At 50.6% G+C, this 25,028-nt stretch overlaps 2 protein-coding genes across 2 annotated transcripts; one reads left to right on the top strand and one right to left on the bottom strand.

Moving 5' to 3' along the window:
- Positions 1-2,260: 2,260 nt before the first annotated feature.
- Positions 2,261-7,397, bottom strand: LOC114933699 (uncharacterized). The gene is made up of 2 exons (XM_085487467.1): positions 5,475-7,397; positions 2,261-5,338 (listed from the first exon to the last, which is right to left on the bottom strand). Exons 1-2 carry the CDS (start codon positions 7,395-7,397, stop codon positions 2,261-2,263), a joined length of 5,001 nt encoding a protein of 1,666 aa, XP_085343593.1.
- Positions 7,398-19,067: 11,670 nt separating this feature from the next.
- Positions 19,068-21,626, top strand: LOC114939992 (uncharacterized). Its single transcript, XM_085487466.1, has 2 exons — positions 19,068-20,660; positions 20,712-21,626. The coding sequence occupies exons 1-2, from the start codon at positions 19,068-19,070 to the stop codon at positions 21,624-21,626; spliced, it is 2,508 nt and encodes an 835-aa protein (XP_085343592.1).
- The last annotated feature ends 3,402 nt before the right edge of the window (positions 21,627-25,028 follow it).

Below are 25,028 nucleotides of genomic sequence, written 5' to 3'. Positions count from 1 at the left end.
CCTACTATATATGATTGTTTAATTTTGTTTAATTTATACGAGCCTTTCATTAATTAATTTTTATATGATTAGTTCTGTAAATTTTAAAAATTATATAATTTTACAGAAATTATGTAATTCCACAAAAAAATAAATAAAATTCTCTTATTGTATAAATATATCTAATCTTATATGAAAAATTACGTAATTGATAGAATATTTTAAATATTTTATATAATTATCCAATTTTTGTAATAATATAGATGGTATATAGTGATGATAGTGAATATTATATACTTATTGTAAATTTATTACCGCAATCTGCTTAATTACAAATTAAAAAATTAATTACATATTATAAATTTACAAACGTGTTAAAATTTACAACTATTATAGTTGGTCTTAGAATTACCCACTATAACCAGCAAACACAAAGTAACAGTAGTATAACATTAATATTTCCTTAAGAGTTTAGCAAGGCTCTGTAATATAAATATAAATTTAACGTATAAGACAGGCAATAAGAGCCAAATCGCGGATGACAATGCGTTATCCTAACGAAACTAAATTATTTTTTTCGTTAGAATTAAATACCGGTGCACAAGGCACCAAATTTTACTTGGACACGGCCAAGATTTTTAAAATATGAAATAATCTCATATTTGAGATTTAATTTCAGCCTTGCTAAACTCTTAATTTATACACGCTGGCTTAAAGGCGTTTGTTTACCAACATTAATATATATAACAGAGAAAAGTATAGAATCGAAGGAATCTGAATAGCTCAGATGGAAGAGCAGTCACCCGGCAAGCGAAAGGTCTCGGGTTCGATTCCCGATTCAGCGACTTTCGGATCTATATTTTTCTCTTGCATTCATTTATTTATCTCCGTAGGAGGGTTAAAGGAGTATTGAAATTAAATCTCAAATATGAGATTATTTCATATTTTAAAAATCTTGGCCGTGTCCAAGTAAAATTTGGTGCCTTGTGCACCGGTATTTAATTCTAACAAAAAAATTAATTTAGTTTCGTTAGGATAACGCATTGTCATCCGCGATTTGGCTCTTATTGCCTGTCTTATACGTTAAATTTATATTAATATTTTCATCAATTTCCTATTCAACAATATAAGTGTTATGTACAAAGCATATTATATTACAGTTACATTGTTGAGTATTGTTCACGAACGCGCTGCGAGAGAAAGGATCGCGCTGCACGAAAGGATGAGTCACTCGTTGTACTAAATTGACTTTAATATTATAAAACAATTAGAAAACGAACACTTTAACAAACTTTTACAATCTTAATTAATTTACAGAGAAACTCGAAATCAAATCAAAGTGCGGAATAAGCGGCGGTCGTCAACGAATTTTTTGCGGTTTTACAAATCTGCGGTTGCGTTATGCGGTTCACGGCGGAAAAAGCGATAAGGCTCCGATTTCGGGTGCGAGCTCTCTTTTATGGGTTTCCGCAAAGAACCCACCTTCGTGTGAAGCGCCAATAATTTTGCGTCTTTTTAAAGTTGCGCGAGGTGACCTGAGCGTATTACGCGTAATTGGCCGCTGTCAAATTTGACAGAACAACGGTTGTTAGAAAGCATGCGCGAGCTGGAGATCACGATAATTATTGGCGAAACGAGGCGCCCGTGAGAAGCCGCGCATGCTCAATAAAATATAATTATTCGGCGGAACGGTTGCGACACCGTTAATTGTTTATATTTCGAGCGTGTTTTTGTACGACAGGATAATTTATGTCGCAATATGTTTTCCAGAAAAAAACATATAAAAAAACGATATGCCTGTTGACTTGCGATCGGAAGCGAATATTCTAGAATATTCCAATAATAAAAATATAATATTTTATTACACAAGTAGTTTTCTATTATGCGTTTCAAACATTCCCGCCCGCCTTTTCGCGCAGTGACAACATATGGTGGGATTTCGGTCGCGGAATCGCAAGTCGATAGTGATCGATGGTGGGGCAGGCGCGCCGGCGCGGCGAGGTTCACGTGATGATCGCGTGTAAATTGAATCGATCAGCTGAGCCGCGAAAACACGTGGTGATCGCGTGGAATGTGATGATCAGCTGAGACAGTAACGAGTGTGTGTTTGATGTGTTGTGTAGTGCAGTGAGATGATGGAACAATTATCAGTGCGGTGATGGATCAAATGTAAGTGCGGTGATGGATGAAATGTAAGTGCGGTAATGAGATAAAAATGAGGAAAGAAAATGAGATGTGATGAGTGATACAGTGCGTGAGGTGAAAAGTGTCGCGAGATGAATTATGTGCCGGCGGACGATGTGTCCGCGTTAGTCATGCCAGGAATACGATCCGCGCCCGGAAGCATGACTAATTTAACGAGCGGGCGCACGAATTCGGATGTGGCGGTGCGGACCGAAACCACGCGGACGATACCGTCGTCCCCGGGATGCAGTCTCGTGATCCGTGCGAGGGGCCATCGGGTCGGAGGGGTGAGCTCCGAACGAATGAGACAGAGGTCTCCCACGTGAGGTGCGGCCTCGGACTTGACCCATTTGGTGCGGGGGTTGAGGCCGTGCACGTACTCCGCTGACCAACGCTGCCAAAAATGGTCTCGCATCAATTGGAGATGACGCCAGCGTGACAGTGTGGATGCTGGTTGACCAGTCGACGATGGCTCAGGTACGGCTAATAGTGGCGCCCCGATGAGGAAGTGGCCTGGTGTGAGCGCCGAAGTGTCGTCCGGATCGTCTGATAAAGCCTGCAACGGACGAGAATTAAGACACGCCTCGATTTGCGTGAGGAGTGTACTAAGCTCCTCATATGTGAGGGTGGTTTCGCCGATTACTCGACGGAGGTGGAACTTTGTGGATTTTACGGCAGCCTCCCACAGACCACCGAAGTGAGGGGCCGCTGGCGGATTAAAGTGCCAGCGGATCCCTTGATTGTTGGCGGCGCGAGCGATGTGATGGCCCTCGGAAGATGACGCCTTGAAGAGCTCGCGCAGGGTGCGATCGGCGCCGACGAACGTCGTGCCGCAGTCGCTGTACACGTCCGTACACAGGCCTCTGCGGGAAACGAAGCGACGTAAGGCGGCGATGAAGGCCTCGGAACTGTAGTCCGAGACGACTTCGAGGTGGATAGCCTTAGACCAAAAGCATACGAAGACAGCTATGTATCCTCTCTGTGAGCGGTGTCCGCGCCCCTTGCTGGTCCGGATGAAGATGGGTCCCGCGTAGTCCAGGCCAGTGCTCAGGAATGGCCGAGTCGGCGTCACTCGGTCACGCGGAAGGTTGCCCATTGGAGGCTGTGGAGTGGCCGCTCGCCAGCGAGTGCAAGTGACGCACCGATGAAGTTGCTGCTTAATGACGGTCCTTCCTCGTGGCACCCAGAATCGATGACGAAGCAAGCCGAGAGTCATCTGGACGCCGCCGTGTAGAGACCGACGATGGCAGGACTCGATGAGCAGTCGCGTCATCCAGGAGGCCGGCGGAACGATCACCGGGTGCTTCTCGTCGTAAGGCAGCAGAGCGTGTTTGAGGCGCCCTCCTACGCGCAGTACACCTTGGTCGTCGAGGAATGGACTGAGTTTGATCAGTGAACTGCGTGGTGGACCGGGACGTCTCGCAGTGGCAGCGGCTATCTCGTCCGGGAAGTGGAGTGCCTGCACAATTCGAAGCCACTGAAGTAGGGCGGCGTCCAGCTCGTCAGGATGCAGCGGACGACCAAGTGTGACCTCTCGGCTCGCCACGTTGAGCCATCGACGACACCAGGCCGTAACGCGTAGCAGCCGATGAAGCGCAGAGAACCGAAGAAGGATGTCCGGTTCGACGACGACGGAGCCCTTGGTCATCAGGCTGGTGGTGCGCTGTTCAGGAAGGTCATCCTCTGCGATGTGGACCTCTGAGCTGGGCCATGCTGTCTCGTCCAGTGCCAACCAGGTAGGTCCCGTCCACCATAGCGTGTGATTGACTAGCTCTTCCGGATTAATTCCTCGTGATGCGCAATCTGCAGGATTGTCCTTCCCGGCCACGTGTCTCCACTGAGCGTCCGGGAGCTGAGTCTGGATGTGAGCCACCCGGTTGGCGACGAACGTTTTCCAGCGAGCGGCGTGTCCCTGGATCCAATGGAGAGTGACCTTGGAATCGGACCACAGGTGCACTGGAGTTGATGTCAAGCCGAGGGTGTTTCGGATATGCAACGTCAACGTGGTGAGTAGCACAGCAGCGCACAGTTCAAGGCGAGGCAACGAAACTGGCTTGACGGGCGCGACTTTGGATTTCCCCATGATTAAATTGATGGTGGTTTGTTTCGTTCCAGAGTTGCGGATGTAAACGGCGGCAGCATATCCTCGCTCTGATGCATCTGCGAAGCCGTGGATCTGCAACGTGGAGTAATCGCTGTCGGTGCTGAGCCAGCGATTCACCCGTATGTTGCTGAGCAGAGGTAGCTGGTTCAGCAGCTGTTGCCAACGTTTGACGTCCTTGGCAGGTAGTGGAGTGTCCCAGTCGAGTTGCTGAAGCCAGGTGGTCTGGATCAGGATCTTCGCCCGAATCACGACAGGTGCGAGCCAGCCCATCGGGTCAAACAGCCGTGCAGTCTCTGCTAGGACGCGTCGCTTCGTAAACTCGCTGACTACACGAGGATGTATGGCGAAGGCAAACCGGTCTTCTTGAGGATGCCATCGCAGACCCAAGGTCGAATGGCTCTCGTCGTCCCAAGAATGTGGTCCTTGCTGCAGCCGGTGCTCCTGTGGGACTCCGCTGAGGACGTCCGGATTGTTTGAAGCCCACTTCCTCAGCGGAAATCCGCCCGCCATGCAGAGATTGCGCAGCTCTGTCTGGAGGTTGACGGCATCGCCGAGGTCGTCCGCTCCGGTGACTACGTCGTCGACATAGCAATCTCGCCGAAGTGCTGTGGCCCCTTGAGGAAACTGCGCCCCTTCGTCCGCACAGAGTTGTCGCAGCGTCCGGATGGCCAGGAACGGTGCACACGCCATGCCGTAGGTCACCGTCAGCAGCTCGTACTCCTGGATCTCGTTCGTTTGGTGTTGACGCCACAGTATCGTTTGAAGGCTGCAGTCCTCAGGATGTACGAGAATTTGGCGATACATCTTCTCGATGTCTGTGACGAAGACATATCGGTGCCAACGCCATCGCAGCAGCACGTCGGTGAGAGCGGGCAGCAAATTCGCCCCAGTCAGCAGATGCGAATTCAGCGAGTTCCCAGTTCGTGTCCGTTGAGAGCCGTTGAACACGACTCGGAGCTTCGTCGTCGTGCTCGCCTCCTTCAGGACCCCGTGATGCGGTAAGTAGCATCTGATCTTCTCAGCTGTTGTTGCGATATTTACCCTCTTCATATGTTGCAGGTCCTCGTATTCCTGCATGAAGCTGCGATAGAGGTCGCCAAATCGAGGGTCTCGGCTGCCCTTGGACTCCATGGCTTTCAGGAGGTGCTCCGCAGGGACGGCGAGTGTCTTGAAGAGTCGTCGGCGGTGATGCAAGAGGCAGTCTCACCATGTATCTTCCGGTGGGCGTGCGTGTGACGGTGCGCACGTAAAGCTCCTCGCACTTGGTTTCGTCAGGAGTGAGTGGAGCCTGAGATATTGGCTCGCTCTCCTGCTCCCAAAAGCGGCGAACGAGGTCGGCGAGGTCATGATCGGCGGTGCATCGGAATGTGCGGCGATGTCCGTTGACTGATGCGGCGTCGTATCCGCCAGAGAGGATCCACCCCAGGCTTGTTTGCTGGGCGATCGGCATCCTTGAATCTCCTTTGCGGAGGCCCTCCTCGAGGATCAAGGAATAGACCTCGGCTCCTAAGAGTAACTCAGCTGGGTCGTCGTCCAAAAAACGAGGATCGGCCAGTTGGAGTCCCTTGAGATGAGGCCAGCTGCGTTCTCCTCGTGAGACTGATCCTTGCTGCAGTGATATGCGAGGCAGCACAAAGGCTACCACGCTGAGCTCGGCGTTGGTCACGTCTGACGTTACGTGCAGCGTTACCTTGCCTCGAGCGGATCCTGAGCGGGTCCCTCCGATGCCGAAGATTGAAAGATCCGTCGAAACTCGAGGAAGACGAAGGCGTTGTGCCAAGGTCTCTGAAATGATCGACACCTCAGAGCATTGGTCGATCAGAGCGCGTACGGCGTGTGGGGACCCGTACCGATCGGTGATGTTTACTCGAGCTGTTGCCAGAAGAACGGCCTTGTGATCCTGATGTTGCAGAGTCGTGGTCAGTGTGGTGGCGCGTGTGGTGGCCTCAGCTGACAGTGAAGACGTCGGTGCTCCGTGCAACATCGTGTGGTGTCGTGCGTCGCATGTGAGGCAGTTCTTCTTCGACTGGCAGCGAGATAGAAAGTGGTTGCCTAAGCAATTGTAGCAGCGCTTGCTTGTTTCTATGAACGCCTTACGCTCGTTGACTGTCTTGGCCTTGAAGTCTCGGCAGGCCATCAAGGTGTGGTTCTCGCGACACAGTGCACAGTGCGGCGGTTCAGATCCTTGGTGTTTCGTGACGTGTGCCTTGGCGATCCGTGGAGCATCTCCGGGCGGTTTGCTGGCGCTCTTCGGTCGTGCGGCGTTGAGCGTCAGGATCCGGCGGCTGATGAAGTCCACAAGTGCCTCGTTCTGTGCTGGCTCTGATGAGTCTGAAATGGACGACTCCCACTCCAGACGTGTGCGTGCATCAAAAAGCTCCGTCACCAGGAAGTTGAAGAGGTCCATCCCGTGGGAGTTTATTGGACGCCCGATGCTCTCCTGACCGTTGACGGTGGCAGTAACGGCGTTGTGGATGCGTCTCAACTCCTCTGCGGTATCTCCCTTCATCTTTGGCACGGCGATGAACGTGGCAAAGTTGGAGCGGATCAATTCTTTTTTATTGTTGTAGTGCTTGTCCAGTATCGCCCAAGCACGCTCATAATTGTCGCTAGTGACGGGTAACGACTTTATTAACCTTTCAGCCGGTCCCGTCAGACATGAGCGGAGGTGATGGAAGCGCTCGATGTTGGAGATCGCGTTGCCACTCACGACGGAGAGAAAGAGATCCCGAAACGACGGCCAATCAGCGTAAGCACCAGAGAATGGCGGTACCTTGATGCGCGGCAGTGACGACCGTGGCGTGACGTCGGCAGAAGGAGCTACGTTCGGTGCACGAAAGTGTTCGGCGTAGCCATCAAGTATGCTTCGCTGACTTACATACAGATTTTCTGTATCTGCGTGGAAATCTGATTGGAAATACTCGCTCTCACTGAATTTGTCTTTCAGGGCCGCTCGGATAAGGTCGTGCTGCGTCTCGAACTTTGCCCACAGCTGATCCAGGATTCTGGTGCGTGTGGCGATAGCACTGGTGGTGATGTTGGCGCTGCCCAGCTTCTTCAGGTACTCTACGGAGCGTGAGATTCGGATTTGAATCTCACGCTGACAATCGACCAGCGTGGACACCTCCATGACCGCTGCACACCCAGACGTTCACACCTTCACTCACACGAGAAGTCACGCTCGCGAACTTGCGGTTGCCGGTGCGACGGATCCGGCTCGAAGGACCAGAAATATGTTCACGAACGCGCTGCGAGAGAAAGGATCGCGCTGCACGAAAGGATGAGTCACTCTTTGTACTAAATTGACTTTAATATTATAAAACAATTAGAAAACGAACACTTTAACAAACTTTTACAATCTTAATTAATTTACAGAGAAACTCGAAATCAAATCAAAATGCGGAGTAAGCGGCGGTCGTCAACGAATTTTTTGCGGTTTTACAAATCTGCGGTTGCGTTATGCGGTTCACGGCGGAAAAAGCGATAAGGCCCCGATTTCGGGTGCGAGCTCTCTTTTATGGGTTTCCGCAAAGAACCCACCTTCGTGTGAAGCGCCAATAATTTTGCGTCTTTTTAAAGTTGCGCGAGGTGACCTGAGCGTATTACGCGTAATTGGCCGCTGTCAAAATTGACAGAACAACGGTTGTTAGAAAGCATGCGCGAGCTGGAGATCACGATAATTATTGGCGAAACGAGGCGCCCGTGAGAAGCCGCGCATGCTCAATAAAATATAATTATTCGGCGGAACGGTTGCGACACCGTTAATTGTTTATATTTCGAGCGTGTTTTTGTACGACAGGATAATTTATGTCGCGATATGTTTTCCAGAAAAAAACATATAAAAAAAACGATATGCCTGTTGACTTGCGATCGGAAGCGAATATTCTAGAATATTCCAATAATAAAATATAATATTTTATTACACAAGTAGTTTTCTATTATGCGTTTCAAACAAGTATTAAAACATTAATGTTATGTTACTGTTACTTTGTGTTTGCTGGGAATAGGTGTAATTTTACACAAAAATTTTTTACAGTGTAAACGATATTATTGGCAATCTTTGATTACTTATAACTCGAAAACTATTTCAGCTTCGATATTTTCGTATTAAGATTTTTATTCTATTTTATTTCAAAAATATATTTAAAAAAAATATTAGAAGATAGTTGTGCACACTTTGTATATATATGTATGTATATATATATATATATATATGTATGCATGTATGTATATGTATATATATTGTACATATATACATATATACATATAATATGTAAGAAAAAACAAAATTATAATTATATTATAATAAAATATATATCAATATAGATTATATACTTGGATGGTGTACAAGCTAAACCGCCAAAGGTGGCATTATACAACAATGGCAATATACCATTTGAGTTACAAATTTTAAATAACACAATAATTTCGACATTAAGCAAATACAATGAAAATTTATCAAGTTCAGAGCCAGAAAAAATTAAACTTTGTGATGTATTCAATACCTCAAATCGCATCTGTAGGTTTCATATATTATACACAAAAAGAATATTTCTAATAGTTACATATACAAATAGAAATAATAAATATAAAGAAACATCTCTTTGTATAATATATATAAAATTATTATATTTCATTATTATATATTCTTGTAACGGTACGGTTTACGTATCGCCTCGGACGGCTCGCCGGGATCAGGATTCGACGGGATCGGAAGGCCAAACTTGCGTACACGTGATTAAGCTCAATAATTAGTTTATTCGATTACTACACTATGTATACATATGCTTAACCTAGCGGACGATCACACTAATGTCTATATACAAACCTATTCCTAACGCGCGGACGGACGATATATCTCGCGGTCGCGGAGCCGCGGGCGGCGGCGCGGCGCGCTGCGGAAAAGTCGGATGCCGGGTACGCCCTGGCGTCAGAGGGGGCACGCCCGCCTCTGCCGACCGGAGAGAAGGAGCCGAATGCCGGGTACCCCCAGGCAGCGAAGGGGTCAAACCCACCTCCGTCGGCCGGACACAGGAGACCGAATGCCGGGCACTCCCAGGCAGCGAAGGGGTTAAACCCACCTCCGTCGGCCGGACACAGGAGACCGAATGCCGGGCACTCCCAGGCAGCGAAGGGGTTAAACCCACCTCCGTCGGTCGTAGAGAAAGGAACCGAACGCCGGGTACTCCCAGGCAGCGAAGGGGTTAAACCCACCTCCGTCGGTCGGAGAGAAGGAAGTCGAACGCCGGGAACTCCCAGGCAGCGAAGAGGGTACACCCGTCTTCGTCGACTGTCAGGAATCTTGGTCTTGGAAGCCTCGAGTACACCCAGAGGCTTGGTGTCAGGATCAGGATTCAGGACAGGACTGGTGCCGGCTCTTCGGACGAGCCGGCTTATATACCGGTGCGGGTCCCCCCACGTGCTTACTTTCACGTGTTGGGCATCCCGCCGGAGGGGATGGATCACGCGCCCGGCGGATGGTCGGCCAGGAGCGTCGGGCAGGTGTCCGGCCCGGCGCACTTAATAACGACCATTAATAGGTCGTTACATCACCCTCCCCTTTTACAGGGGGGTGGCAGGCAGGGGGTGGGCGGCCCGTGGTCGACCCTGTCGGTCGAAGCGGATGATCCACTTCCCCGTCGCCGTACGTAGCCGATACTTCCGGCTGATCGTGGCGGCGTGGAAGGGGACCTCCACTACGGTGCCGTCCCCCAGCGTCACCTGCACTGGCGGTGTCGCAGCGGTGTTTAGCGGGTGCGGCGGTGGTGGGCGCGCGCGGTGGGTCGACGTGGGTCCGAGCGTAGGCGGGCCGGATGGTCGGGCGGTCGCTGATCGGCCGGAGACGGCGGCAAGGTTCCCGGGTCGGGACTCGGTGGCTGCGGGGGTCGAGATGTTAGGCCCCCGTTGCTGCCCGGCCGCGGCGGGTGATCGGCGCGGCGCGTTCGCTCGGGCCTGGCGGCGTAACGCCATTAATACCCCTGGCCCGTGACTGGTCGTCCGCGGGGGAGGCGGGGTGGCGAGGATGATCGCCCGCCGTCTTGTCTCCCTGTCGGACCGCTGGATGGTCGTCCCGGGCCGGGGCACGTGTGCGACTCGTGTCGGCGTCGGTGGTGCGGGGGTTGGTCGCCGCTTCCACCCTCCACCGCTGTCGTCGGATGAGGAGGAGAGGTCCCCGAACAGATCGTTCACGTTCCTTGGCGAGCTCATCGTAGGACTAGGCCGATCGTGCGGCTCGTGTTGCCCTATATACCCCGTTCGACGGGGTGGGGGCGCGCTGGAATGCGGTAAACAATTTTTTGTCGTTAGTTTTTCGGTGGTTTGGCCAGGATAGTGAGGGCTATAGTCGTTTAATACTTATCTTGGGGGTTTATGGCCCCCCGATAGGCCGTTCGTCGTCACTCCCTGCGTCGTGTTCGTCGGCTGTTTCCCTTGCTTCGGCCGGTTTCAGGTCCTGGATATGCACGTGTCGGTGCCACTTGCCGCATGCATCCCGGAGGTCTACGATGACTGGTGAAATGAGGCGGCGAACTTCCATTGGCCCGCTGAACTTAGGGGCGAGTTTCGCGTTGAACGCCTCGCTCTTCCATGAGAGATGTCGGTCTCGTTTCCACACCTGGTCTCCTGGTTGCGGACGCCATTCACGGCGTCGGAGATTATAGTGCCTCTCCTGCTTCTGGAACGCGCGGACCAGGTGAACGCGGACAAGCTCGAAGGCCTCCTGTAGTTGCCGGCTGCGTTGCCCCGGTTCTTGCTCGTCCGGTTCGAATCGGTCCGCCACGTGAGGCCGGGCTAGCTCTCTTCCGTGAGTGAGGTATGCTGGTGTATATCCCGTGGCTTCGTGGCGGGCGGTGTTAATGGCGAACTGTAGTGCGTCCAGGTGGCCATCCCAGTCCTGGTGGTGTTCTCCGGTGTACTGGGCGAGCATGGTCTTTATGGTTTGATTGGCTCGTTCCACCGGGTTGCAATGGGGTGCGTATACCGGGGAGGTGCGATGTTCTATCCCGAACTCTGCCAATAGTTGTTTGAATTCCCTGGACGTGAATTGCGTTCCGTTGTCTGAGTGTATCTGTGCGGGGCAGCCGTGACGATAGATGACCCGCGTGGTGATTCCTTCGGCTAACTGTCGCGCCGTTGCCTTCCGGAGAGGAATAAGCTCCAGCCATTTGCTGAATCGGTCCTGGGCCGTAAGGAGCCAGGTGTGTCCTCGTCGGGATCTCGGCAAGGGTCCCACCAGATCTACGGAGACCTGCTGTCCTGGTGCCGTGACGGGGGTGGCGTGAAGGAGACCGGCCGGTCGTCGTTGCGACACCTTATACGCCTGGCAATTTGGGCATCGGTGCACGTATCGCGCGATTTCCCGGAACATACCGGGCCAATAATACAACTGGGCGGCCCGGGCGATGGTCTTGGACACCCCTAAGTGTCCCGCTGTGGGCTCGTCGTGCAGCCGCCGCAAGACTTCGGATCGTTGGTCGCGTGGCACGCATTTCTTCCATTGTTCCCCCGGAGGTGTGTGCAGGAAGTCCAGGTCGTGCAGTACGTGGCGATATAGCTGCCCATCGCGAATCTCGTAGTCTGGACTGGTCTCCGGTTCCGCTTCTACCTGGGCTCGCATCCGGTTGTACCAGGGACATGTTGGTTGGTTGATGATGGCGCTGAGCTGTGGTTCTCGCGAGAACGCATCGGCTACTTGGTTCTGTGTCCCCCGACGGTACTTGATCTCGAAGTCGAATTGTTGCAGCTCGAATACCCAGCGGCCTAATCGACCGGTGGGAGCCTCGAGCTGCTGTAGCCACTTTAACGCCTGGTGGTCCGTGATTACGGTGAACCGATACCCCTCCAGGTAGTCTCGCATCCTCCGGATTCCCCACACTACGGCTAGACACTCTAATTCGGTGGCACTGTAATTGCGCTCGGCGGGATTAAGTGTTCGGCTGGCGTAAGCGATGACGCGCTCTCCTTCCTCAAATTCCTGCGTGAGGACGGCCCCTAGTCCGTGTGAGCTGGCGTCCGTTTGTAAGAGGAAGGGGCGACTAAAGTTCGGGCAGGCGAGCACTGGCGCGGTTGTTAGAGCCTCCTTGAGCCGTCGGAAGGCTTGTTCTTCTAGTTCTCCCCAGGCCCATCGCGCGTTTTTCTTCGTGAGGTTCGTGAGGGGCGCGGCCACGGTGGAGAATTCGGGGATGAACCTGCGGTACCACGAGGCCATCCCCAAGAACTGGCGGACTCGACGGAGCGTGGTGGGGACGGGCCACCCCGTGATGGCGCTGACCTTGCCCGGGTCGGTCTGGATGCCCCGTCGGTCGACAATGTGTCCCAGGTACTTGAGGCTGCTTCGGCTGAAGTGACACTTTTCGATATTTAGGCGTAGTCTGGCACCCCTCAAGCGTCGGAAGACCTCGCGCAGATGTTGGAGGTGATCTTCAAACGTACGGCTGGCGATCACGATGTCGTCTAAATAGACCAACACGTGGGGCTCCAGATCCGGGCCCAGGACTGTGTCGAGGAGCCGTTGGAACGTGGCCGGAGCGGAGTGGAGGCCGAATGGCATGACCGTAAACTGGTACAGCCCTTTGCCGGGTACGGTGAAGGCTGTAGCTGGCCGACTTGCCTTGGTTAGTGGAATCTGCCAATACCCGCTTTTCAGATCGAGGGTAGACAAGTATTGGGCCCCTCGTAATTTATCGAGTGTGGCGGTGATGTGAGGCAACGGGTAGGCGTCTTTTTCGGATGCCGCGTTGAGCTTCCGGTAGTCGATGCAGAAGCGGTGAGTTCCGTCCTTCTTTCGGACAATGACTACCGGAGAGCTCCATCCGCTTGCGGAGGGTTCGATGACCCCCTCTTTCAGCATTTCCTCGACTTCCTGGTCGATCACTTGTTGCATGGCCGGGTTCCGTGGTCGGTATTGCTGTTTGATTGGCGGGCCGGGTTTCAGGCGGATGTGATGCTCGGCCCGGTCGGTGGGGCCCCGGATGGTATCGAAGAGGGGCAACTCGGTGGCTAGGAAGGCTTGCAGTCGGGTGTGCTCATCGGTCGCTCCGGTGCTCAAGGCGGTGATGTTGGCGTTAGCGGTGGTTCGTCGTGTGGCCCGGCGTGTGTTAGTTGTTGTCAGGCCGATCCCCAGCTTAGCCCATAGGTCGATGCCTATCAGAATCGGGCTGCTGAGTCTAGGCAGTACCGCGAATCTGTGGCGACAGGGCCGCCCTTGGATTCGGAATCTTAGGCGGACAGTGCCGATGATGTTTGTGGTGGTCTCGTCGGCCAGCCGCACCGTGTCCCCGCCTGTGACGAGGGATTGAATCGGTATCTGGCGTTGTCGAGCGGTTTCTTCGTCCATGAAGGACATTTCGGATCCGGAGTCCAACAGGGCTCGGACCTCCGTTTGACGTATCAGTACGCGTAGGTGCGGCCTGGGGTCGTACTCTATTCCGTGCTGGACCGGCCTATGGCCGCTACGTTCCCGGTCCGGGCGGCGTTTCCCGACGGTGGATGACAATCCCGGGTAAGTACCCCGTCCTTGCCGCATCGGGAGCAGAATTTTTTGGGGGGGCGTTTGCACTCTAGGCGAGTGTGTCCCCGTTGTTTGCAGCGCCAGCAGCACTCCTCTCGGCTATATGTGGCGGCGGCTATAGTGGCCCTGGGCTGAGCGGGGCTCTCCGCCTTGCGCTCTCTTCGCCTCCGAATGATAGCCTCGTACTGGACGGCCTTCGTGCTCAGGTCACCGAGGCTGGTCTGATCGGTCAGGGGGACGTATAGCTAGTACTCAGGGTCCATATTCTCATAAACCTGCTCGACCTTGTCACGAGTCGTGTACCCGCCGGCTCGACGCATCATGGTCAGTACGGACGTTGAGTAGGCCTGGAAAGTTTCCCCGGGTCGTTGATGCCGACCTTGAATCTCCCGTCTCATCCGCCGTTGATATCCGGGCGGTAGGAAATGGGTACGGAACGCCTGAGTAAATTGTTCCCAGGTATCCCATTCCTCATTATGGTTCCGATACCAGAGTAGGGCGTCGCCCCGTAGTAGTTCCGGAAGACCGGTGATTAGCTGGACGGGATCGAGGCCGTAGCTGGCTCGGAGTTTCTCCGTTCGCTCCAGAAAGGCAAGGGGATCTTTGCCATCGAAGAAGTGACCCCACTTTCGGATCTGGTTCATTGTCTTCATTCGGTCGAGTGCCGGCAGATCCTGGCGGGGTCGAGACGGTCGACGGCCTACCGTGTTCTCGCTACCACTATCGTCCTCGTCGGACATCTGGTCGACCCCCGGTATGATAATGGTCGGTGGGATCGAGTTGACAGGCTTCTGCTGTGTGCTAGTCCCCGGCATACTTTCTGGATGCTTACTCATGTGTCTTCGCAGGCGTTTCCTCAGCGTGTCCAGCGGAGCGGTCGAGTCAAGGTGGCGTCGCTCCAGCTCCTGGAGGACCTGGTCTTTGGTGAGCGAATGCACCCACGCACTGCTCATTCGGTGCTACGCAAGTTAGGCCTGCCGTGTGTCAGGTCCCTGTTCGGGCGCCATGTAACGGTACGGTTTACGTATCGCCTTGGACGGCTCGCCGGGATCAGGATTCGACGGGATCGGAAGGCCAAACTTGCGTACACGTGATTAAGCTCAATAATTAGTTTATTCGATTACTACACTATGTATACATATGCTTAACCTAGCGGACGATCACACTAATGTCTATATACAAACCTATTCCTAACGCGCGGACGGACGATATATCTCGCGGTCGCGGAGCCGCGGGCGGCGGCGCGGCGCGCTGCGGAAAAGTCGGATGCCGCGTACGCCCTGGCGTCAGAGGGGGCACGCCCGCCTCTGCCGACCGGAGAGAAGGAGCCGAATGCCGGGTACCCCCAGGCAGCGAAGGGGTCAAACCCACCTCCGTCGGCCGGACACAGGAGACCGAATGCCGGGCACTCCCAGGCAGCGAAGGGGTTAAACCCACCTCCGTCGGCCGGACACAGGAGACCGAATGCCGGGCACTCCCAGGCAGCGAAGGGGTTAAACCCACCTCCGTCGGTCGTAGAGAAAGGAACCAAACGCCGGGTACTCCCAGGCAGCGAAGGGGTTAAACCCACCTCCGTCGGTCGGAGAGAAGGAAGTCGAACGCCGGGAACTCCCAGGCAGCGAAGAGGGTACACCCGTCTTCGTCGACTGTCAGGAATCTTGGTCTTGGAAGCCTCGAGTACACCCAGAGGCTTGGTGTCAGGATCAGGATTCAGGACAGGACTGGTGCCGGCTCTTTGGACGAGCCGGCTTATATACCGGTGCGGGTCCCCCCACGTGCTTACTTTCACGTGTTGGGCATCCCGCCGGAGGGGATGGATCACGCGCCCGGCGGATGGTCGGCCAGGAGCGTCGGGCAGATGTCCGGCCCGGCGCATTTAGTAACGACCATTAATAGGTCGTTACATCCTTATATACCTGTTTTTCATTGGTATATGTATGTGTGTGTGTGTGTGTATTATATATATATTTTTTACAGTATTAGAAGGATATATCAAAACTAATTTAAGCAGTATACATAATAACAAATTGAATAAAATCATTGGATGCGGATCATTAACGGACGGTGTTTATAAATTTGAAGTACACATTGTTAATTTTGTAGAAGATGATTATTACGAAATGGATATCCGAAAGGGTGACAAAATAGAAATTATTGGAATGATGAGCAATACAGGTATACAATATTACATAAATCAAAATATATTAATTTTTTTTAATTATATATATAAACCAATACAAACTAAGAAATAAAATTTTCTCTCTCACAAAACCATACACCTGCCCATATGCCCATCATTTCACACACACGCATGTATGTACATCCGCATCTTCATGTACATATAAACACATACATATCCAAATTCATACCCACATACATATCCACACACTCCACACATATGAACACACACGCTTGTACACATGCACCCACGCACATTTATAAAACAACATGCTTGTACACTCATACAAATACTCACACGTTTGCATACACACATACACATCGCATATTCACATACATGTTCATATACATGAATTCATATTCACACACACGTCCACACATGCGTTAGCATACACGCACACACACATTCACATGAATTTATTCTTATACTCATAAAATTTTCTCTCTCTTTATTTTATAATTAATCTGATATTATACATATCACATATATTATATGTGTTCGAAATCGAACGGATAAAGAAAGCTGAAAGGAAGGGCATTAATGTATTACAATCAAATTCATGCAATATAAGCATGCAGCATGCACATTACGTATATAAAACCTTAAATTGTAACAGGCAGACTTTAATATTATTTAAATCGCGCTCGGCCGCACAAGTATACATATACCTCGCGCCTGCGAAAAAAGAAGCGCTTGCGATAACTTTCACTTTAATCGTAAACACCGCGGTCGCGCGAGAGGAGAGAAAATCAAGTGCCAATAACAACAAAATATGACTTGCTAAAAGGTAAATAATTATCGTAAACGTACTTTCGCCCTTAACATCTCGATCGAACAAAGGAAAATGTTCGCGAAGGTTCTCGAAATACGGACCTATATAAACCTCCTCTCTCGTGACCGCGGCGCTCTTTCCGATTGCTCGTCGCGAATAGAGTGTGCTTCTACTTTCCGAAAAAGATCGCTTGTCTTTTTCGGTTTTCTCGTCTAATTACCGTTGCTTGCGGAACAGTCAGTAATTTATTTTCGACCCGGCTTTTCTCTCGTTTATTGCATTCATTTCTTATACATTCGACTCGGCTATCTTTTGGTAATTTCTGTGCGGTAAAACAATTGTAAATTTTGTTAATAGTTGAAATATATTTTTTGTTAACGATACGCGTGTGTCGAGTGTAGTGCCTATCTATCGTCTCGCTTCCGACCGTCCTTTCCCGCTATCCGTTGTGCACATTTTTTGGTCCTTCGAGCCGGATACTTATCCGGAACCTCCTGTTAATCCGGTGCCACGGAAGCGATCGTGATTAAGTGTCGGTGACCAGTGCCCCTGGAAAAGAGAGACAGTGTGAGAGATGGCAGAAACAAAGGCGATCATTGCCACCGCCACGGTACTATACGGCAAGATCTCGCGCGCGTACGACAACTTGCGGAAGCTCGGCGAGGCCAACATCACCCTCGGCGCAGTAGAGGCCCGGCTTCAAAACCTCGAGAAGCTGTGGGAAAAGTTCGACGCAATTAACGATACGCTAGCCGATCGTGTGGAAGAGATAAAACATGATGTCTACGCCAAGCAAGACATCCCGTCATTAGGTGAGGAAGCTTACCTGCAGAATAAGGGCCTCATGCTCGACCTAAAGAGAGCTCTCCAGCGGCGGCTGCAGGCAGCCAGCTCTACCTCGGCCGCGCCAACGACCTCCGCTCCTCGGACAGCGCTGCCAAAAATCCAGCCACCGACCTTCGCCGGGAAGTACGAAGACTGGCCGTCTTTCCGAGACCTCTTTCAATCCATCATCGGCAGGAACCAGGCAGCCAGACCTGTTGAAAAACTGCATTACCTCAAGCTCTGTGTAAAGGGTGATGCGGAACTGCTAATACGCAATTTGAGTACGACGGATGAAAATTACGAGATCGCCTGGAAGACGTTAAGCAATTTCTACGAGAACAAGAGGTTGTTAACTCGTAACTACCTCAACAACTTTCTGGCTCTTACTAAAATGAAGAGCGAATCCGCAGCTGAGCTAGGGCGACTCTTCCACGGCGTAAAAACAACCGTAAGTTCGCTGAAGAGCATCGATCGTCCCATCGACCGCACGGAGGACCTCTTTGTTCACCTTGTAGTTGAGCTGCTCGATAATCGTTCGCGTCGCGAATGGGAGAGCGTCATCAGCCACACCACCAACCCGCCTACCTACGCCGAATTGGAAGGATTCATAGAGCGACGGCTGCACACCTTAGAGGCTCTGTTTCCTGTGAAGAACGACAGTCGCAGCAGCAGCGACACCAAAGCAACTCGAAGCCATCACGTAAAGAAAACTGAGCCGAAAGACAGGTCCAGAAGTCGGTGCGCCGGTTGCCAGGGGGACCACTTCATAATGTTTTGCAGCAGCTATAAGGAGAAGACGGCTACAGCGCGCATGCAGTTTGTACGCGAACAGAACCTCTGTTCTAACTGCCTGGGGCGCCACCAGCTGACTGAGTGCGCGTCAAAAAAGACCTGTATGACGTGCGGCAGTCGGCACCACTCTTCTCTGCACGACGCCTTCCGCGACGCCGAGACCGCTACGACATCACACGTGGCTCAAGGACAGCCCTTCGCCTTTGTCACTGTGCTGCTCGCCACTGCTCGAGTCCGCGTCCTCGATCGTCACGGATCATGGCATCCCGCCCGAGCTCTGATCGACCAGGGCTCAGAGACGACCATAGTTTCGGAGCGGTTGGTTCAACGACTGCGACTGCCTCGCACGTCTGCCGCCGTCAGCGTCTATGGACTCGGCGAGCAAAGGACGGGAATCGCCAAGGGCAAGGTCAAGCTCACCTTTCGAGCGCTCAACGGTGAGACGTCCAACTCCGTCTCCGCCTTGATTTTGCCGAAGCTGACTCTATTCTCCGGAGGATGCCGCCGAAGCCTGCAATCCTGGACACATCTCAGGGACTTAGAGCTAGCCGATCCAGAATTCCATTCCGCTGATCCAGTAGACCTTCTGCTGGGCGCCGACGTCTACGGATTAATCATCCGCCAGGGTCTGAAAAAGGGAGGTCCTCAGGAACCGGTGGCACAGCAAACTTCGCTAGGCTGGATACTCTCAGGAGCCATCAACGAGAATACACGCTGCCAACGTATGTCCTCCCACCATTGCCAAGTGGAGGAAGACCTCACCTGTTTGGTACGTCGCTTTTGGGAGCAGGAAGAGGTTCGACAGCCGTCTCAGCTCTTCACCAAGGTCGAGCGGGAGTGCGAGGAGCACTATCGTCAGTACCACACACGCAACGCCGATGGCCGGTACGTCGTGCGCCTGCCCACGACGGAATCTCTACCGGATCTCTCTGGAACAATCCGCGCCGCCCGCCGGGCTCTGCAACATACAGAGAAGAAATTTGATCGAGAGAGCGAGTTCAGAGGTATGTATGTCAAATTCATGCAACAGTACTTAGACCTGCGCCACATGATGCCTGCTCCGCCTTCGACTACCACGCGTCCTGGAGCTTGCTATCTACCGCATCACGGGGTCCTGCGTCCTGACAGCACCTCCACAAAGCTGAGGGTAGTCTTCAACGGCTCGAGCTCCTTGCCAAACGGAGACTCTCTCAACAGATATCTAGCAACGGGACCGAATCTACTACCTTCTCTGGCCGACATCCTACTGAGTTGGCGACGCCATCACTACGTCTTCGCGACTGACATCGAGAAGATGTACAGACAGATCCTTGTGCACCCCGACGACCAATGTCTGCAAAGGATATTATGGAGAGAGAGCAGCAACGACGAAGTAAAGGAGTACTGGCTAAGTACCGTTACTTACGGGCTTTCCTGTGCTCCTTATCTGGCGATCCGTACTTTGCGCCAACTTGCCGAGGATGAGGGACATCGCTACCCGAAGGGAGCTCTCATCCTGCTGAGCGACGTTTACATGGACGACATCCTGGCAGGCGCGGAGACCATGGAGGAAGCCGAGGTCATGATCCAACAGCTGAAGGAGATCTGCAGGGCGGGCGGCTTCTCGCTTAAGAAATGGTCGGCAAACCATTCGCTGTTACTGAACCAAGTGGAGCCCGACGACCGGCTTCGACAAGAGTCTAGATGGTGGCTGCCCGGCGAGAGTCACTCTACGCTCGGTCTAAGATGGCAACCTCGTGACGATCTCTTCGCATTCGCTACCAAAGCGATCACACTGTCGACCTTCAGCAAACGGTCGGTACTTTTGTTGACAGCGAAGATGTTCGACCCTCTTGGCTGGCTGGCACCAACAACGATATTGGCAAAAATCTTCATCCAGTCTACCTGGTTGCTAGGTCTGGATTGGGACGCTCCGCTACCTTGCGACGAAGCGAGAAGATGGTTACGATTCCAGAGCGAACTGCCGGCTCTGGAAAAAGTAATCGTACCTCGGTGGCTGGGAGGTGTGACTGAATCAATGTTGGAAATCCACGGATTCGCCGATGCCTCCGAGCGTGCCTACTCCGCAGTGATCTACCTGAAGAGCAAAACAAAGGGCATTACTAAGGTGACTCTCTTAGCTGCCAAAACCAAGGTCGCGCCATTGAAGCAGGTATCATTACCTCGACTGGAGCTATCTGCAGCGACTCTTCTGGCCCGTCTCGTCGCCCACACCTTGCTGATCATCGGAGCTGAAAGAGCACCTCTTCACATGTGGTCAGATTCCACAGTCACGCTCGGCTGGATCCGAGGACATCCATCGACGTGGGCCACCTATGTGGCCAACAGGGTCAGCGAGATACAAACGCTGATTCCTGATGCCCACTAGCATCACGTACCAGGACGAGAAAATCCAGCGGACTGCGCTTCTCGGGGACTATATCCTGGTGAGCTGGTTGACCACCCGCTCTGGTGGCAAGGTCCGGAATGGTTAGCAACGGAGAGCAGCCCGTGGATAAACAGTGGAGAGGAGATTCCAACGGAGGACCTCCCAGAGAGACGAGTCCGGGCCCACGCCGCCGCCGTTGCCGAGCTGGAACCCGAGTCAGAATTGCTGCTGCGCTATTCTTCTCTGACCAGACTGCTGCGGATCACTGCATGGTGCCGTCGCTGGTGGCTGATCCACCGCCAGCTTCGTCACCCTCAAAGCCAGTCGAACGAAATCAGCGCCGACGACCTGACGGAAGCCCGCCTCTCATGGGTTAGATTGATCCAGGCTGGAAAGTTAAAAGAAGAGATTAGACGGTTGCGACATGGAACGCCGCTGCCGTCGCGAAGCGCCCTGCTGAAACTAAATCCATTTCTGGACAGCGAGGGACTCCTACGCGTCGGCGGGCGCCTCAGCAACGCTGACCTGCCGTATGATGCCACTCATCCGCTAATACTGCCCAGCGAGTCTACCTTCACTAACCTCGTCATCGATGACCACCACCAGCGGACTCTACACGGCGGGACGCAGCTGACTTTATGCTCTTTACGCCAGGAATATTGGGTTCCTCGAGGTCGCTCGCTGGTGAAGAGACGCATCAGCCGATGCGTCAGGTGCATAAGATGGCGAGCCGCCATCCCACAGCCTCTCATGGGCGACCTCCCGGAGCCAAGGGTCAAACCAAGCAGGCCGTTCCTCCACGCCGGCATCGACTACGCCGGACCGGTTTGGATGAGAACCTCTAAGGGTCGCGGACACAAGGCATCGAAAGGTTTTATTGTCGTTTTTATTTGTTTAGCCTCTAGCGCCGGCTGATCTCCAGGCGTGGGATCTGCATCTCATTGTACAGCGACTGCGGAACCAATTTCGTGGGTGCTGACAGGCAGCTAGGCGCTCTCTTCTCTGCTGCCAGTGCCGACGGACGCCGCATCGCCGCCTTCGCCGCACAGGAGAAAATCCGGTGGCATTTTAATCCACCGGCGGCACCTAACTTCGGCGGTTTGTGGGAAGCCGCTGTGAAGTCCATGAAACACCATCTGCGACGAGTAATAGGTGATGCCCGGCTCACCTATGAGGAGATGGCGACGCTGCTCTCACAGATTGAGGCTTGCCTCAATTCTCGACCGTTGCAGCCCCTGTCCGATGATCCTGAGGACGTAGCGGCTCTCACCCCGGGACACTTCCTAATCGGTTTCCGCTCTCTCCGCCGTACCGGAACCGTCGCTCGAGAGAGAACCTTCGGCCCGATTATCGCGCTGGCAGCTCCTGCAACAGATGAGGGACCATTTTTGGTCCCGGTGGTCCAGCGAGTACTTACATACGCTGGCCCATCGGCCAAAATGGTCCCGAGTCAACCAGGAGGCTTGCATCGGTCGGCTGTGTTTGATTCGAAGCGAGCATACTCCACCAACGAGGTGGCCGCTCGCGCGCGTCACGCGCTTGCACCCGGGATCCGACGGCCACGTGCGCGTGGTCGAACTACGTACCGCTAATACCAATTTGACGCGACCCGTAAGCAAGTTAGTATTTTTGACCGACGGCGCCGAAGTTTCACTCGAATCAAAATTACACGTCGTAAGCGATTAACCTAATTTAAAAAAAAAAAAACTTCACACTTTCCGCTATTAGATATTCACATTCATTTGCACATCACCGTCATATCGTTGCACTCATGTTATCACCATACTTTGTTACAGGTAGAACACTAAAGATTGTTCCGAATTTCCGCGACGCTTAACCGACACGCGTCTATACTGACGCCCGACACAAACTGCTGATCGGCTCAGCATTCTATTGACAAATTCCGTCGGAGCACGTGCGCTCCACGTGCCAGTCACTCGCTAGCGCGTGAATAGGCGCGCGCCCTTACTTTCGCGCTACGGTTCTTATATTGCAGGTGTACTGCAAGGCGGGCGGAATGTTCGAAATCGAACGGATAAAGAAAGCTGAAAGAAAGGGCATTAATGTATTACAATCAAATTCATGCAATATAAGCATGCAGCATGCACATTACGTATATAAAACCTTAAATTGTAACAGGCAGACTTTAATATTATTTAAATCGCGCTCGGCCGCACAAGTATACATATACCTCGCGCCTGCGAAAAAAGAAGCGCTTGCGATAACTTTCACTTTAATCGTAAACACCGCGGTCGCGCGAGAGGAGAGAAAATCAAGTGCCAATAACAACAAAATATGACTTGCTAAAAGGTAAATAATTATCGTAAACGTACTTTCGCCCTTAACATCTCGATCAAACTAGGGAAAATGTTCGCGAAGGTTCTCGAAATCCGGGCCTATATAAACCTCCTCTCTCGTGACCGCGGCGCTCTTTCCGATTGCTCGTCGCGAATAGAGTGTGCTTCTACTTTCCGAAAAAGATCGCTTGTCTTTTTCGGTTTTCTCGTCTAATTACCGTTGCTTGCGGAACAGTCAGTAATTTATTTTCGACCCGGCTTTTCTCTCGTTTATTGCATTCATTTCTTATACATTCGACTCGGCTATCTTTTGGTAATTTCTGTGCGGTAAAACAATTGTAAATTTTGTTAATAGTTGAAATATATTTTTTGTTAACGATACGCGTGTGTCGAGTGTAGTGCCTATCTATCGTCTCGCTTCCGACCGTCCTTTCCCGCTATCCGTTGTGCACAATATGTAAATACAAACTTTATATCATTGTAATGATATTTTATTACTTCAGTTAAAAAGATTTAATAAAATATATAATACTATAACAAAATATTTATATTGATGTGTGTATTTCAAGAGAGAAAATTTTACGTACGTATCAATTTTCAACAAATTTTTTATAATTTATTTTTTAGTTTTTATTGGTTCATGCATTAAATAAATAATATGTATATTTAAATAAATAATATACAGGGTCCCCAAATTCGCGAATTCGGAATATACAGCGTGATTGTTCGTGCCAAAAAAAACAACTTTTTCCTGTGACAAAATTACGTCTGAGCACTACTTTTTAAATGAGAATGACTTTAATCTAACGAATGAGCGTTCTAGATTTCGCATTGAGTTAGGAGCGGTGCGCGAACGGAGTGCGTAACACATGAGAATATATACAGATAAGAAATCTACATTTTGAATATATGCTTTAAAACATTTAATCGGCCCTTTTCAGAGCCAAAAAGTTTTTAGAACGTTGGAAAATAAACTTGGATTAAAATTATTCACGTATTATTTAATTTACAATATGTTACTTTTAATCGTTAATATCATTTGAGAGATATTTTCTCTTGAAGTACTTAAGTTGAATTGAAAAGAAAATTTAGATATGCATAGTTATAATATCTTTAGCAAAATAATAAAATAGCATACACGCTTATGCACCACGCACGTCGTCTGTGCGCAGTTCTTGGTTCATGCAAAATTAAGAGCGCTCACGCATTAATTTAAAGTCATTCTCATTTAAAAAGTAGTGCTCAGACACAATTTTGCCAGAGAAAAGCTGTTCTTTTGACACGAACAATCACGCTGTACATTCCAAATCCGCAAATTTTGGAACAACCTATATATTAGATAGATAATATATATACTTTATTTTACAATGTTGCAACTCTGTATCTAACAATAAGATTTAAACTGTTATCTAAAATTAAGACAGTTATCCAAGATTAAGATAAATATATTAATAATTAAAAATAATAATAATAATTAGAAATATATTAATTATTTTTTTATTTTACTTTATTTTTATTTTTATTTTTTAAATTTTATATTTTTTTGTTTTATTTTATAATTTTATTTTATTTTATTTTTAGTACCGGCATACTTAACAGTAAATTCTGTAAAAGATATACGCAAGATAGATGGGCATATGACGCTATGTAATTTATTGAAAGGGATAAAAACCCCTCTAAAAAGAAAGAATGAGGATAAAGAAAATTTAGCACAAATAAATGAAATTTTAATATAATAATATCCTAAAAAAATCATAAAAATGAGAAGGTCAGGCCATGTTCAAAAGAAGGTACTCAAAAATTTAAACGATCTAATAATAAATTATCACGAAAAGTAACTGATATGTTATTCAAGGTGCCAGTTCAAAGTAAACATACGTAAAGTGTATATTATCTAAATTTAGTAATAATATACCCATATAACATTGGATATTCTATGAATATTCATTTTTCTTCCATGATATGAAAAAAATATCCTGTATATTGAATGTTTATACATTTCATATACATGATTTGGATA

This window comes from Nylanderia fulva, unplaced genomic scaffold, assembly GCF_048542155.1.
Source record: "Nylanderia fulva isolate GAGA-0341 unplaced genomic scaffold, ASM4854215v1 Scaffold555, whole genome shotgun sequence".
Taxonomy (NCBI): Eukaryota; Metazoa; Arthropoda; class Insecta; order Hymenoptera; family Formicidae; genus Nylanderia; species Nylanderia fulva.
The sequence above is the reverse complement of the archived record's forward strand: the minus strand, read 5'-3'. Positions and strand labels throughout refer to the sequence as shown.